Genomic DNA, 14,783 nt, shown 5'->3' with positions numbered 1-14,783 from the left:
CTTCCTTCCTTCCTTCCTTCCTTCCTTTCTTTTTTCTTTTTTTAAAATGATTTATTTATTATATGTAAGTACACTGTAGCTGTCTTCTGATACCCCAGAAGAGGGCAACGGATCTCATTAAGGATGGTTGTGAGCCACCATGTGGTTGCTGGGATTTGAACTCAGGACCTTCAGAAGAGAAGTCAGTGCTCTTTACTGCTGAGCCATCTCTCCAACCCTAGAATTTTTTTTTTTTAATGCAGCTGTTTCAATAGGTGGCTTTTATCATGTGAAATGTGGCATTTGATTATTTTTGGGAATTATTAAAGATGAGAGACAATTCTGTAAAGAGACCATCCATTTCTCTTCAGAGTAGTAATAACTTAAAGAGGTGGACCGTGAATTCTATGATGGGTCTTCAACACCTATGTTTGCTCTGTCAGAAATATAGTAAGGAAAACCAGAGTTTCGTTTAACATCCAGCTCCTCTAGTGTGCTGGAAGCAAGGCTGACCACCCAGACCATCTCAGTCATACATCACACAAAAGTTCGTGTGAGTCAGAGCACTCTCCTGCAGCGCGTCTTGGGAGGGAGTGGGCAGAGGTAGCATGTCTACTTCACGGTCCGGGGCGACTGGCAGATGTTTTTAAAATGCTCTTTGTTTTTATGTTTATTTTTTTTTTTTTGACTATGTGTGTGGGTGTGGATATCTGTGCATGTGAATGTCACTGTATGTGGAAGCCAGAGGCATTGGGTTCCCTGGAACTGGAGTTGCCCAACTTGGTTACTGAGAACTGGACTCTGGCCTAGTGCTCTTAGCCTCTAATCCTTCCCTCCAGCTCCTGGTAGATGTTTTCAGTTGTGCATGTGTGTGTGTGTGGGGGGGTGTGGAATGGGATGGGCAGTGCAGAAGCGTGGTGATGCCTGATGAAATGGTAGGTGTACATTTGAAATAAGGACACTTTGAGATACTTATGTATAATTTTAGAAAGATTTGTGTATTGTGTGTGAAAAAGGTTACTTTCCATAAATTTAAAATATTTTGAAAACTACTTTTCTAGTATATATGATCTAATTATATACTTTCATGTTAAATTGCAAGAAACCTATTCATGGCCAGGTCACTAGGTAATGTCTGATGGAAAGCCGTTTTATTTTGTGTATCTTCTACTGTGGCCAGTCATTCTAGGGACTATGATGACATTTCCCCCATGTGGTCCATGATATTAATACAGGTGCTCTAGACAGTAGGTCAGGGGCGGGTGAGTGTTCCATGGAAAGGGCCAGGTAGCAGATGTTTTAGGATTTTTGGGCTTAGATAGTCTCTGACACAACTACTCAAGTTTGTTGTAGAGTGAACCCAGCACAGGTCACGAGTGGTGTGTGTAGATCCAAGGCAGTGGGTCATGAGTGGGTGGGCGTAGATCTAGCCACTGGTGAGCCAGTGTATGTATGCACCTACAGAGATGCCTCATTCTGAACTACAGACATAACTGTAAACCCAAGATAAAAAGTTGAGGAGCCAGGTGATAGTGTCGCATGCCTTTAATCCCAGCACTTGGGAGGCAGAGGCAGGCAGATTTCTGAGTTCGAGGCCAGCCTGGTCTACAGAGTGAGTTCCAGGACAGCCAGGGCTATACTTAGAAACCCTGTCTTGAAAAAAACAAAACAAAACAAAACAAAAAACAAAAAAAAAGTTGAGGAAATAAAGTGCACTTAGATTTATCTATTCACTTATTCGATACCTGTTACTTAATGTCAGTTTAAAATTTTATATGTGAAATCTGTGCCAAATTCAAAGCATTAAACAATGAGAAAGGTAGGCTGGGCCTACTGTCATGAGTTCATAATGGTATGAAGAGAGACCCTGACCAAGTGTTCAAGTGCACTAGAACGGTTGTGGTGAGCATGGTTACAGCTAAAAGTGCTGAAGTGGGTTATTTGTTATTAGTGCCTGCGTGTGTGTGTGTGTGTGTGTGTGTGTGTGCGCGCGTGCGTGTGTGTTTTGCGCACGCACATTGTGCACGCACTCCTGTGTGCGTGTGCATGCACAGACGGAGATCAGAGGACAACCTGTTGGAAGTAGTATTCTCCTTCCACCAAGTGGGTGCTGCAGATAAAACTCAGGATCAGGCTTGGTACATTTATATGCTGAGCCATCTTGCCAGCTCTGACTCATTTAAGAAATGGGTACCCCTTATTATGATTTACACTAATAAAATCTTGTACATTCCCCTAAAAGAATATTGTCATACCTTCTCTGTAGTGAATTATTTAACCTGAGCACTTTTTATTTGCCATTATTTAAAGTAAATTAATGTCTAGGAATTAGAATCAAAGTGAAATGTAATTCTGTATACATATACAATTATTAAAATATATGCATACATCTAGATATAAGTTACATAGAAATCAACTTATAAATCATGTCAAGATAATGTATGGCTAGCTGGAATTGGAGTAATATTTCCTCTTTAGGATATAATTACTGTTGAATTTTGTGGTCTTTCAGCATAGTGTCATGTATTTTAATGTACTGCTTACTTTTGGTTTGTAGAGATCTGTTGTCATCTGAAGGGGTGGCTCATCCATGGACAGAAACCAAGGTATGAAGGCAAACTTTCCATAAATGCAACCNCAGTCTGTACAATTTAGCATGTTTAACTAAAAAACAAAACAAAACAAGATTTTTATTTGTGCCACCTCATGCATATGGATGTCAAGAGGACAATGTGTGGAGGTTGGTCCTCCCCTACCACCAAGTAGAATCTGGGGCTTGAATTCAGGCCAGTACACTTAACAAGCATCGTATCAGCTATCTTGCTGGCTCCTACGGTTGAGTTGTTTGATTGTTTTTAAAGACAAGTAGGGAAAGTGTATGACTCAGTGGACAGGATGTAAACCTTAATACTCAGCTGTGATGCACTCATTCAGCATTGCTAATAAAAGATCTTGGGCAATTTCTATCTTGTAATTTCGCTGAGTAATTTGGAGACTAGTGAACAAAGTTCGAATGAAGAGTCTTTATAGAATTAGGCTATTCATTCTCCATGAATCATAATCCTTAAAGTCAGACAGGTCCTCATCCAGAAAGCATGGGACAGAGATCCATCAGGAAACTGGGCTTCCTGGGATCTCCAAGTTTCTGTCCACAAGGGAACTGGAAATTTCAATGCTAGAAAAGGCCTGCTTGCCACATGGTTGGCTAATGAGGGGAGCTGCATTCTATGAATCAAAGCATCCTTATTTAATATTCACTACCTGGCTGAATGTACATGCATCTTTGGAACTCATTTTCTGTATTCCTGATTCTCTTGGTCTGGGTGCTGTTTAGGTCTTTCCCGCATAGTTCTGGGATTCCTGAAAATGCAGTAGAATTAGTTATATAAAAATACCAATTCTTATTTGTAGCAAAATAGCAATTGCATATGCTCCAGAGTTGTTGGGACTGGAGAAAAGGCCCAGTGGTTCTGACTGCTTGTCCAGAATACCCCGGTGCAATTCCCAGGGTGTACTTGGCAGCTCAGAACTGTCCATAACTCCAGTCTCAGGGTATCTGGTGCCCTCTCCTGGCCTCCAAGGACACCGGGCACACACGTGGTACACAGACATACATGTAGGCAAAGTATTCATATCCATAAAAACCAAAAACCAAAACTAATCTGAACAAAATTTCTGTGGTTAGCAATTATTAGACTTGGGTACTGGAGAGATGGCTCAGTGAGTGTTGGCTATTCTTCCAGAGGTTCTGAGTTCAATTCTCAGCACCCACATGGCAGCTCACAACCGTCTTAACTCTAGTTCCAGGTGATCTAGCAGCCTTATACAGGTACAATAATGATATACAGATGACATAAAAAGTTTTAGAAAATAATTTTTTAAAAGATTTGTTTATTTATTATATATAAGTACACTATAGCTGTCTTCAGACACAGAAGAGGGCATCAGATCTCATTACAGATGGTTGTCAGCCACCATGTGGTTGCTGGGATTTGAACTCAGGACCTCTGGAAGAGTAATCAGTGCTCTTAACCGCTGAGCCATCTCTCCAGCCCCTAAAAATAAATCATTTTTTAAATGAAGAAATGATTAGACTTTTAGTTATTTATAGTTTCAATTCTTTTTCTCTAGCCAAAGACCAAAAACACTGGTCCTGTAAACAAGATTCAAAACAGACTCCACTCTGCAGATAAAGAAAGGAAATCAAATTCAAGGTACAGCACAGTTTGACAAGTGTGAGTTTGCTTTTCTCTTTTGCGGTTCACAGTGTCTACATTCTCAGTTATGAACTTTCTCTTTCTCCTGATTTCTATAAAGCTCCTACTGCAGCATACTCAGTAACGCAGTTAATAGCTAGTCTGTGTTCTCTAAAACAAAGTCACTACCTTCTCATACATTTTACTGCCGTTCTAATGAGACACTATTGAAACTGGGACTGAGATCTGGGTCTTGTTTAAAGATTTTTTAAAGAAAAGTATGTGTGTTTATATGAGTGTTTGCATGAATGTATGCCATGTACAGGTAGGATCCCTTTGAGATCAGAAGACGGTATCAGATTCTCCTGAGTTACCAGCAGTTGTGAGCTGCATTTAGGTGCTGGGAGCCAAACCTGGTTCCTCTGCAAGAACAAGTGCTCCTGACTGGTAAACTATTTTTCTAGCCCGTGGACCCGGGTTTTTGATTCTGTCAGGTTCTTGTAAATCGATTAAGTTGTCTTCTAGTTCTTGACTTTTTGACAGATGCCATATATTTAGTTTGTGAGATGGAATAGTTTGATATGGTATAAATTAGATTGTGTCAAAATTCTAATTTACATTCTGCTGTTTTTTGTTGTTTTTAAAAATTATGAGACTACCTTTAAGATCATAAACATGTTTTCATGAGACTGGCTTTTTTATAAAAGGAAAAGATTTTGGATGTACCAGCCAGTAAGCTGTTAAATCTTTGAGTCTACGGCCTACCCAGGCTGGTAATTACATTATAATAATGTGGAAATCTTTATTAATGCTTGTGTCTTTTAATTGCTTAAAAGGGAAAAAAAAAATAGAGTTGAAGGGGCAGAAGATAGAATTAACAAAAACCAGCCTGAAGGGATCATTGGCTAAACTGCATGTCCCACTGCAGAATTGATTCCCTTGCACTGGCCTCACAGTCAGGGTTTAAATAAAGGGCAGTCGCTGCCAGGGTTCAGAAGCTTTGGCTTCTCTGTTAAAAGTCTCTGGGCTTTCAGAGTCACAGTCTTGGTGACATCCCAGTGTATTTGACCTGGCTCAGTCTTCAATGCTTTTGGAAGTGAGTTTCATTCCCTAATTCTTTGTTTGTTTGTTTGTTTTTTAAGACAGGGTTTCTCTGTATAGCCCTGGCTGTCCTGGAACTCACTTTGTAGACCAGGCTGGCCTCAAACTCAGAAATCCGCCTGCCTCTGCCTCCCAAGTGCTGGGATTAAAGGTGTGCGCCACCATGCTCAGCTTCATTCCCCAATTCTTAATTCCAACATTTTTTGTCAACTTTGATTCTTGTCAGAATGTGTTTCCCTACATGGGAAACAAATGTTAGGTTTGATGGCACCGAGGACCTGGCAATTCTTTCTCAGGCTGCGGTAGGATCACCTGGCCAGTTCTTCTCCAGCAGCAAAATTAAAACTATAGGCTGGGTGTGACCAGGAACCCTGCAAGTACCCATCATAAAGACTGAATGCCGCCTCAGACTCTTAGGACAGAGTCCTCGAAAGTCTCCACCATAGCTGTCATCCTGTTTACACTTTACAACATGTCTGCCTGGTTGTTTTGGAGCAGAGCTCCACCTCCTTTCCACCATTCTGTTTCTGCTCATGTATGCCTGCGTGTTTTATTTCTTAGTGCTAAACTGAAATATCCTGACGTGCAGACTGCCAATGATGTGGCCATCCCAGACGATTTCTCAGACTTCTCCCTTGCCAAGACGATTAACAGGATTCAAGGGCAGCTGGATGAGGACGGCTTGCCCGAGTGTGGGGAGGACGACAGCTTCTGTGGTGTTAGTAAGGACATTGGGACTGGTAGGTTTTCTTTTCTTTATAGTTTTTCCCTTAACATTACAGCTACATAGTTAGAAAAAGGATTTGGGGGAACTAGTTCTTTAAAAATGTATCATGACTTATGGATTTGTGTCTAGATAATAATAATGTAGAGTCATGTAAAGGATGGAAGGAAGGATAGAGAATCTAGATGAAGCAAGTTGGCCATCAGTAATTGTTGACCAAGGGCAGTGGCGTGAGTGCACTGAACTTCCCTCTGCTTCATCTCTGTCAGATATTTTATATTGTAAAAAGTCATGACTATAGCATTGTTTGAGGTTTTGAAGTTTTCAAGTGAAATTTAAATGTCGTATAGCTTATCACTGGAATGAAGTTTTTCTGAATTCCTTTCATTTATTTTTATTATGTTGTTTATTATATGTTAAATTGATATATATTTGAAAAGGATAATTGAATTGATTAGCAACAGATAAGTAATCAAATGAGTTTTTAAATGAATATAATTTCCTTTTTGATTAACTTAGACTCTGCATGTAACTAGAAAAAGACTGAGTTTTTAATCATCTAAAAGTATTGTATTCGTTAGCAGCAATGCCTCTAAAATTACTGAAATTGTGAGGAGCCACCTGTGCTGTTGGGACAAAAACCAGAACAATTGGAATGTGTAAGCATAGTTACTGTGAACTGTCATTTGGCTGTGAAATGAATACCGGTGTACACTATGGTTAGCTGTGACTACAGTCTGGCTCCCAGCCCCTCTGTGATAGCAGTGTCTCCACTGGAAAATTAGAGTTTGTCAAATCATGTCTTGAACCTAGCTAATGTATCACAAGAGGCTGACAGTAACTGAGGCAGACGACGGTCCTTCAGAGCAGCATTGCTTGAGCTCAGTACAGACCAGCTAGTCAGTGGTCACCAAGGTCAGTGGCAGAGTCCCTCATTGCTAGGATACATGGCTTGTATGCATTGAGCTACATTGGAGACCGGCCTCTGCTGAGCTGTCTGGGGCCTGGGTTTTTATGGTTCTTTTGAGGCTGTCTCCCCCTTGCACACTCTTTGGCCTGCGCCCCTCATTGATGTGGGCTTCCTGCTCCCCGGACACTGCTTGTTCCACCCAGGTGCTTGCTTCTCTTGTCAGCGTGTTCCGGTTGTCGGGTGTTTAGCAGGAGTGCCTCCCATCTTATTTTCTTGTTTTTAGTTTTAAATGTTCACTACAGATGATCATGAAGTTTATCTCTGAAATTCTGATACTGACGAGTCCTGACAGGTTGTGTGTGTAATGATGATTGAGCTATGCTCTAGGTGGTCACAGTGGGAAGCAGTTCAGTTATGCATTTGTAGCATCTACTGACCTAGTCAAGCCCCTGGAACTCTTGGAAGGAAGGACATACATGAGTCGGGAAGCTGCCTGTTACTCTTCAGATGCCTTCCAGGGTGTGCTGGGCAGATGTCACCCACTGCCCTGTACCAGGATGGAGATGTAGAAATCCAGGACCAGCAACAGGCTTTACCATGAACAGTGCAGTCACACTGTCTGGGTACCTTCCTTCTTCAGTGTGCCTGACCAGGGAGAGTACCCTGTACTCTGGATGCTTGCTTGGCATGTCTGGGTTATGGGTTGAACTGAATGATCTGGAGTCAGTTTGGGAGCACAGACTGTAAGCTATTGAAACTTCATTTTTGCTAGAGAAAATGTTTGTTTCTGTCAAATTCTTGGACATTGCCAACCTGAGACTGCTATCAATCCTGGTTGATATATTTTGGATCACTGTAGTAGATGTGAATCCGGTCTGTAAATGCGCAAGAGCACCAGTTTGTAGGTGTGGCTCGTAGGAGGAGGGGTTTCTGCCTTGTCCCTCTGCCTTTACTCTCTCCACGGTTGATGTGGCCACCCGTTGCTGTTCTTTTAGTTTCCTGTGTGCGGAGTGTTTAATGTTCACAGTGTTCTTGTCATGGTGCTCCTGTCACTGTCTACTTTGGCCATATTTTACTCATAAAATATGATCTTTTGATAATTTATACCTTAGATTTGATTTTTTTTAAAAAGCAGTCATGTAATGATTTGACTTCACAGAGGCTCAGATCCGATTTCTAAAGGCCAAGCTCCATGTGATGCAGGAGGAGCTGGACAGCATTGTGTGCGAGTGCAATAAGAAGGTAAGCTTGCGGACTGGAGAGGTGGCTCAGAGGTTAAGAGCACTGAGTGCTCTTCCAGAGGTCCTGACTTCAATTCCCAGCAACCACATGGTGGCTCACAACCATCTATAATGAGATCTGATGCCCTCTTCTGGAGTGTCTGAAGCTAGCAACTGTGTACTCAAATAAATAAAATAAATAAATCTTAAAAAAAAAAATAAATAAAAAGAAAGCCACTGCTATTTAAAAAAAAAAAAAAAAAAAAAAAGAAGGTAAGCTTGCATGGCCTCTGACAGCAGTGTGCTACTGAAGACATGATGGGCAGTTTTAATTGTATTTCAGATAGCCTTATTTGGATTATAAGCTATAGTTAAATATCAGATTTGAAAATTATATCTATATGTATCTATATGTATATATACACATGTATCAAACTATTCTGAAATTCTGAATTACCACAAAGCTTATAAGAAATATTTTTCAAAATCTCAAAATTGTTAAAATTAGAATTCCTTATTTTTGACTTGCTAGATAAGCTTATTCAATATAAATGACTTCCATTTCTGATAGTGAGTATGACATAGGCATTATTTTTCTTAGCAAATCATGAAAATATCTCATCCAAGACCATCTGAGGCTCTTGTTTTCTGCTGTGTGTTTTGATAGCAGATCTTGTACATTTTTCACATAATTAATAATATCATTGATTGTAGGAGGATGAAATTCAGGATTTAAAGTCCAAGGTGAAAAATTTGGAAGAAGACTGTGTGCGACAACAGCGAACAGTTACATCCCAGCAATCCCAAATAGAAAAGTATAAGAATCTTTTTGAAGAAGCAAATAAAAAATGTGATGAATTACAGCAGCAGCTGTCTTCAGTAGAACGGGTAAACATTTTGCTTCATCTTCTGACCCAATCCCAAGGACACATTGAAACTATTAGAGCTACGTTCTTGTTAGCTGTTCATTTATTAATACTTACTGAAAACATCCCCCTTAAACAGAATATTTGACAATTTTCTGAGGTATATATACTGTATTTCACCTTCTAGTAAAGTATGCAGTTCAGTCAGTGGCTTTTAGTATATTCACGAAAGGTGTCTCTTACCCTTCGGTCCTCACACCCCACATCTCCTGTCCATGCCAGCCCTGGGTTACTACTGTATTTATTGTCTCAGTAGATCTGTCTGTTCCTTCTACACAGACTCAAAGAATGTACAGTCACTGTGATTGATTTCTCTTATTGAACACAATGTTTTGTCTTTGTTTTTTTTTTTTTTTTCTTTTACGGTTAATCCATATTACAACACTAATTGTTTCATTCTTTAATTGTGGAGTATACTCTATTTTGTATAACACATTTTGTAATTTATTGTTTGTTTATATGTTTGTTTGTCTGGCAGTGCTGAGGTTGACGGTGGCGCCTTCCTTTCACAGGGACAGTTGCCAGCCGCTCTCTCACGCTGCTGCCTCCCTTCACTTCCTCCAGCAGCAGAGGGTCCAGGCTCTCCATACCTTCACCTGTCCATCTTCAGTTATCCTTTGGCTACAGCATCCTACTGGCATGAATATACACACACACTTGCATGCATACAGTACAAATCTTTAATAAAAATCATCTTTATTGGCTGGGTGTGATGACCTGTGCCTTTAATCCCAGCACTTGGGATTCAGAGGCAGGTGTTGACCTTGTCGTGGCTGTGTGCTGTGTGCTCCTCTGTGGTCTGTCTGTACATGCGACAGGACCAGGCTCTGAGGCTCCTCATGCTTCCTCTGTATCCCCTTGTTAGATGCTTACGTATTGGGTTTAATCTTTTGTAATTGATTTTGCTGCTGCTTCTTTTTTTTTTTTAAAGCATGTGTTTCCAAAGGCAGACGTTTTAAATTTTTGGTAAATTGTATACATTATTATATTCAAGTTTTCATTCTGCCCAGAAACTTTTACCTACTCCAAAGCCATGAATTTTTCTTTTAAGTATTTTACATAGTCTGTATAAATCAGTATCATATGAGTCATATACATGTGATCTATTTCAAGTTGAGTTTATGTGTAGTATGAAATAAATGTCCATTTTTTCATGAAGGTAATAACATTCTGGGAAATACTGACTTATCCCCATTTCATTACCATGTCATTGACTGTCAGGCCCAGTTCAAGTAAAACTTTTAACACAGGTGTAAAATTGAAATCTTGAGTTTTTTTCCATAAAATTTGTCTGACAATATGTGAATTGGGTTTTTTTTTGGGGGGGGGCAGCAGTGGTCTTACCTGTTTTTAGGAAGCAGTGTGTCTTCTCTGCATGCTATAACAGTTACCAGGACAGCCATAGTGTTGTGCTTGATGGTTCAATCTTTTATCCTTTGAGATAAAAGCACTTGGGTGACAAAGACAGATCTCTGTGAGTTTGAGGCCAGCCTGGTCTAAATAGTGAGACTGATTCCACCCCCCCAAAAGAGTTATCAGCGTATGATTGAAAATAAATGTTTTCAAAGTTTTACCCAGGTTTTCTCTTAGTGAGTTTATTCACATGGAGACATGTCATTACGTCATTTGTTCCTTTGCTGTTCCTCCTTGCTATCCTTTTCAGATTTCTGAGAAGGAAGTTACAAAGTCACCAGCAAGCTGAAGGGCAAAGGTTCATGGTGTTCTCGTTAGGTGAGGCTGCTGGGAGGCAGCTCTGCGGCGGGAGCCGGGAGAGAGCCTACAGTTCCCAGCATAGCTGCCTCCCACAAAGCTGTGTGGAAGGCTGCGCAGCAGATGGAGCCAGGCGCAGCTTGGTTTGTTTAGAGACCTCCATAAGGAGCAGCATGTGTTTTGTTTTGTTTTTCCCTTTAATTACTCAAAGCCACAGAGATGAGTTTCAAAGATGATGTGATATAGCCAAGGAAGAAATATTTAAAAAGACAAGTGTCTGAAGTGAGCTCTGTCTCTACGGTGATTACTGGGTTTACTGAGTGCTCTTAGGTAGCTCTGGGCCAGCCAGGCCATGTGTTGTATGGGTTATGATAGAGGTGTCAGTATTACAAGACAAGCCTGAGTCATTTTTAATATTTAATTATTTATATGCATGTGTATGCCTGCATGCCTGTATGTATGCCCACCAAGGGCATATGGTGTCTAAGGCCAGAATAGGGAATCAGATTCTTGGAACTGGAGTCACAGGCTGCTGCAAGTTGCCCAATATGAGTGTTGGCAGCAAGTGCTCTTAATCACCGAGCAATCTCTAAAGCCTTTATGAAGATACTGCTAGCCGTTTACACGCAGCTATGATGCTGAGACTACAGAAATGAAAACCGTTGATAACTTTAAAAGTTTGCACTGCAGTGGGAGAAACAAGCAAGGAAATGGTTTTAGCACCTGCAGCAGATGCTGTGCTAAACCTTTATCAGGATGGTCTAGAAGTCCTCAAGAAAAGGTTATCAAATCAAATTAGGTAACGGGATGTATGGGAGGCAGAAAAGTCTGTGTCCACAGGGAGAGATGCAAGCAGTGCCACGGAAGCCCCTGATGGAACATGCGTGTGTGGGGGGGAGCAGAGGGGGAGGTTGGGACTGGCTACCGCTGAGTTTAGTTTATGAGTATTGTTTCTTCAAACATTAACTGCCACTTGCAGCAGCTCAATATCTTAGAATATTTGTACAAATACAAGACCCCCATACTTTGCAAGATAATGCTGTTTCTGCTCAGGTTGGAGAATACCCAGTGGGGCTAATGTACAGGCCTCTGTTTATCTGTTGTTTCTTCAAGCAGTAGACTTTGTCAGTTCTCCACAAGAGCACTGTTCATGGGCAAATGATCTCTTACATTGATCTTTTGCAGGGTTTGCAGGAGGCCTTGAGTGAGCTAGATGTGGAGGCGCATGCCTAGAATCCTAGCGCTCGGGAGGCAGACACAAAAGGCTTGAGAGTTTCAGCCCCTCCTGGGCTACACTGCAAGATCCTGTCTCCAGAAAAATTAGGTTTTAAAAGTTGTGCTCCTAAAATATATATGGAAGATAATTATACAGTGTTTTGAATCAGTAGTAGGAGGCAGAAAATACTAAACAAAAAGAGCAATATTCATTGGGGCTGGAGAGATGGCTCAGTGGTTAAGAGCACTGGCTGCTGTTCCAGAAGACCCAGGTTCAATTCCCTGCACACACATAGCAGCTCACAACCATCTGTACCTCCAGCTCCAGGAGATCTGATGCCTTCTTCTGGGCTCTGCAGGCTCCAGTCATACAAGTGGTGCAGAGACAACAATGCATGCAGATAAAATACCCACCCCCCACAAAAACAAAAGGATAGAAATTTAAAAAATTATAAAGGAGTCACAACTGCATTTTTAGGTGCCTTTTTCTAATACCCATTTTGGGTGAGAATCCCCTGAGAACTGTGTCTCTTGATGCTTAGCCTGCAGCCCTGTGTGAATGAAAGCAAGTAACATAGAAATGAAATAATGTAAGATATAAAAGGGAACTAACGATATTCAATACTCCATATTTTTTAACTACACAGGAATTAGAAAATAAAAGAAGATTACAAAAACAGGCTGCCTCAAGTCAGAGTGCCACGGAGGTTCGTCTGAATCGAGCTCTTGAAGAAGCAGAAAAGTATAAAGTGGAGCTGAGTAAACTCAGGCAAACTAACAAGGTATGTAAAACCACACGGTTCCAGAAGTGCTCACCTCGGGAGTACTCACCCTTGGGAATGCTCACCCTCAGAGTGCTCACCTCAGGAGTGTTCACTCTCTGGAAGCAGTGGGAACCATTGTTTGTGTACTCATTGCAGGGAGGGGGTGAGTGGGGTGAGAGATGTGTGGGGTGGGCTGGGGCACACAGACCATGGTATTTCTGGGGAGGTCAAAGGACGGCTTCATGGAGTTGGTTCTCTCCTACATTTTCTATGCAATTGAGGGATCAAACTTAGGTGGCAAAGCTTACATGTTAAGCCTTTACTCACAGAGCCATCTTGCCAACCCAGAAAACAGGACTTTTGAAATTAAAATTCCTCATGTCATGATGAATGTTCATTTTAATAGTAGGACATTTCCACTCGTTAGGACTTTATGGTTTGTCTGTTGTTGTAATTGGGTGACTGTATAACTTTGGAGGGTTTATTCATATCTTCGTATCTTTAGAGTGGCCCATGTTCTATGCCAGATTCTTTCTGAACTTGTGGATAAACAATGGGAAAAGAAAGCATCTTTCATATCTCACCTGCTATCTTCTCTGAACCTCAGGTTTCTGCCATACTTAGGGAGGGGCTGCATTACGGGGCCACAGTTCTGAGCGTTGAGCACAAGAAGGCTTTGTGAAATTCAGACTCCTAGGCCCTGGCCTTGGAGCATCTCCTCAGATTAGGGTGAGGCTGGAAAATGGCACTCTCACTTTTGGTGGTAACTGTTACAGGTGTATCAGCAGAGTACTCAGTCAGTGCCTTGTTGTCTGTTGTGTGAGAGGAGGTGGATACTGATGTGAGGGCCTTTTGTATGTTCTATAAAGTGAGTTCTGCATCAACCTGATGGGATTGCTTCCTTAGGGACAATCAGTACCGTAACAATGACTTAGAAACTGCCTCACTCCATAGCTGATGGTGCATTCTGAATTTTCTCAGTAGCACTGGCTAGAAACAGAGACCTTGGCTACCCTTCTGGCACAAGTTCCAGGAGCCAACATACGGCTCCTTGACTAGAGAATCTGAGTGAGTCCATCCGAGATCCCTCATGCTGCGGGACTGCTCGTTCCATGTTCAAAAGTCATCAGAGATGATCTAACAGAGTAAGTCATCCTCATGTACCAACACTCAGCACGCTGTTCAGACACGAAAGTCAAGGAGAGTAACTGTGTCAGGATTTGCTGCTTTAGTTGTTGATCTGATCTCTGAGTACACACACACACACACACACACACACACACACACACACACACGTGCGCGCGCACACACACACGTTAGGAAAATAGAAAGGGAAACTGGTTTCTAGGCAACAGGTAACTTTCCTTGTATCTAGCAATCTTGAAAATTCAAGTAATAAAACCTTGGTATATGAAAAAGTGGATGTGTGCAAGGTTGACACAACCTCATCTCAAAACCAGAGAAAAGACTTTCGACTCTTACCTATTTGCATATTTTTAGGATTTGTCTCTAGGGATGTTTAGGCTCCACAGTGGTTTTGTCTTTTCTTAGCATCTAATCTGGGTGTATGTATTCTTTGGTGAGAAGGTAATCCATGCAATCCTTTATGTCTTCTTACTCTTTATAGACATGTGATTAGGTAAATTAAAACTTTCAGGTCCTTACGTTTAAAACACGACAAGAAAATAGTAAAGTTTCCTTAAAGTAGAACAAGATTCTCTCAGTCATCAGAAAGTTAAAGATTTGTTTTTAAAATAATGACAAAGTTATTTTCCACAGATGCTAGGAAACAGAAAATTGGATTTTAAAGTAAAGGTAACCTTTTGAACTGAAGTCAGCCAACCTAAACCAGATGAAGGGTTACAGGAAGCTTTTTTTTTTTTTTTTTAAAGATTTTATTTATTTATTATATGTAAGTACACTGTAGCTGTCTTCAGACACTCCAGAAGAGGGAGTCAGATTTCGTTACGGATGGTTTGAGCCACCATGTGGTTGCTGGGATTTGAACTCTGTACCTTTGGAAGAGCAGTCGGGTGCT

At 41.1% G+C, this 14,783-nt stretch overlaps 1 protein-coding gene across 2 annotated transcripts in view; it reads left to right on the top strand.

Annotated features, from left to right (window-relative positions):
• The window catches only part of Tex9 (testis expressed 9), a 36,566-nt gene that overhangs the window by 7,228 nt on the left and 14,555 nt on the right, over positions 1 to 14,783 (top strand). For both annotated transcript variants that reach the window (XM_021207445.2, XM_029543853.1), the window contains exons 5-10: positions 2,537 to 2,585; positions 4,111 to 4,193; positions 5,838 to 6,016; positions 8,070 to 8,152; positions 8,845 to 9,018; positions 12,629 to 12,763. In XM_021207445.2, the coding sequence (XP_021063104.1) occupies positions 2,537 to 2,585; positions 4,111 to 4,193; positions 5,838 to 6,016; positions 8,070 to 8,152; positions 8,845 to 9,018; positions 12,629 to 12,763 (703 nt within the window). The remainder of the gene's footprint in view (positions 1 to 2,536; positions 2,586 to 4,110; positions 4,194 to 5,837; positions 6,017 to 8,069; positions 8,153 to 8,844; positions 9,019 to 12,628; positions 12,764 to 14,783) is intronic.

Source organism: Mus pahari, chromosome 10 (assembly GCF_900095145.1).
Source record: "Mus pahari chromosome 10, PAHARI_EIJ_v1.1, whole genome shotgun sequence".
Classification (NCBI taxonomy): Eukaryota; Metazoa; Chordata; class Mammalia; order Rodentia; family Muridae; genus Mus; species Mus pahari.
This window is presented reverse-complemented; position numbering and strand designations above follow the sequence as displayed.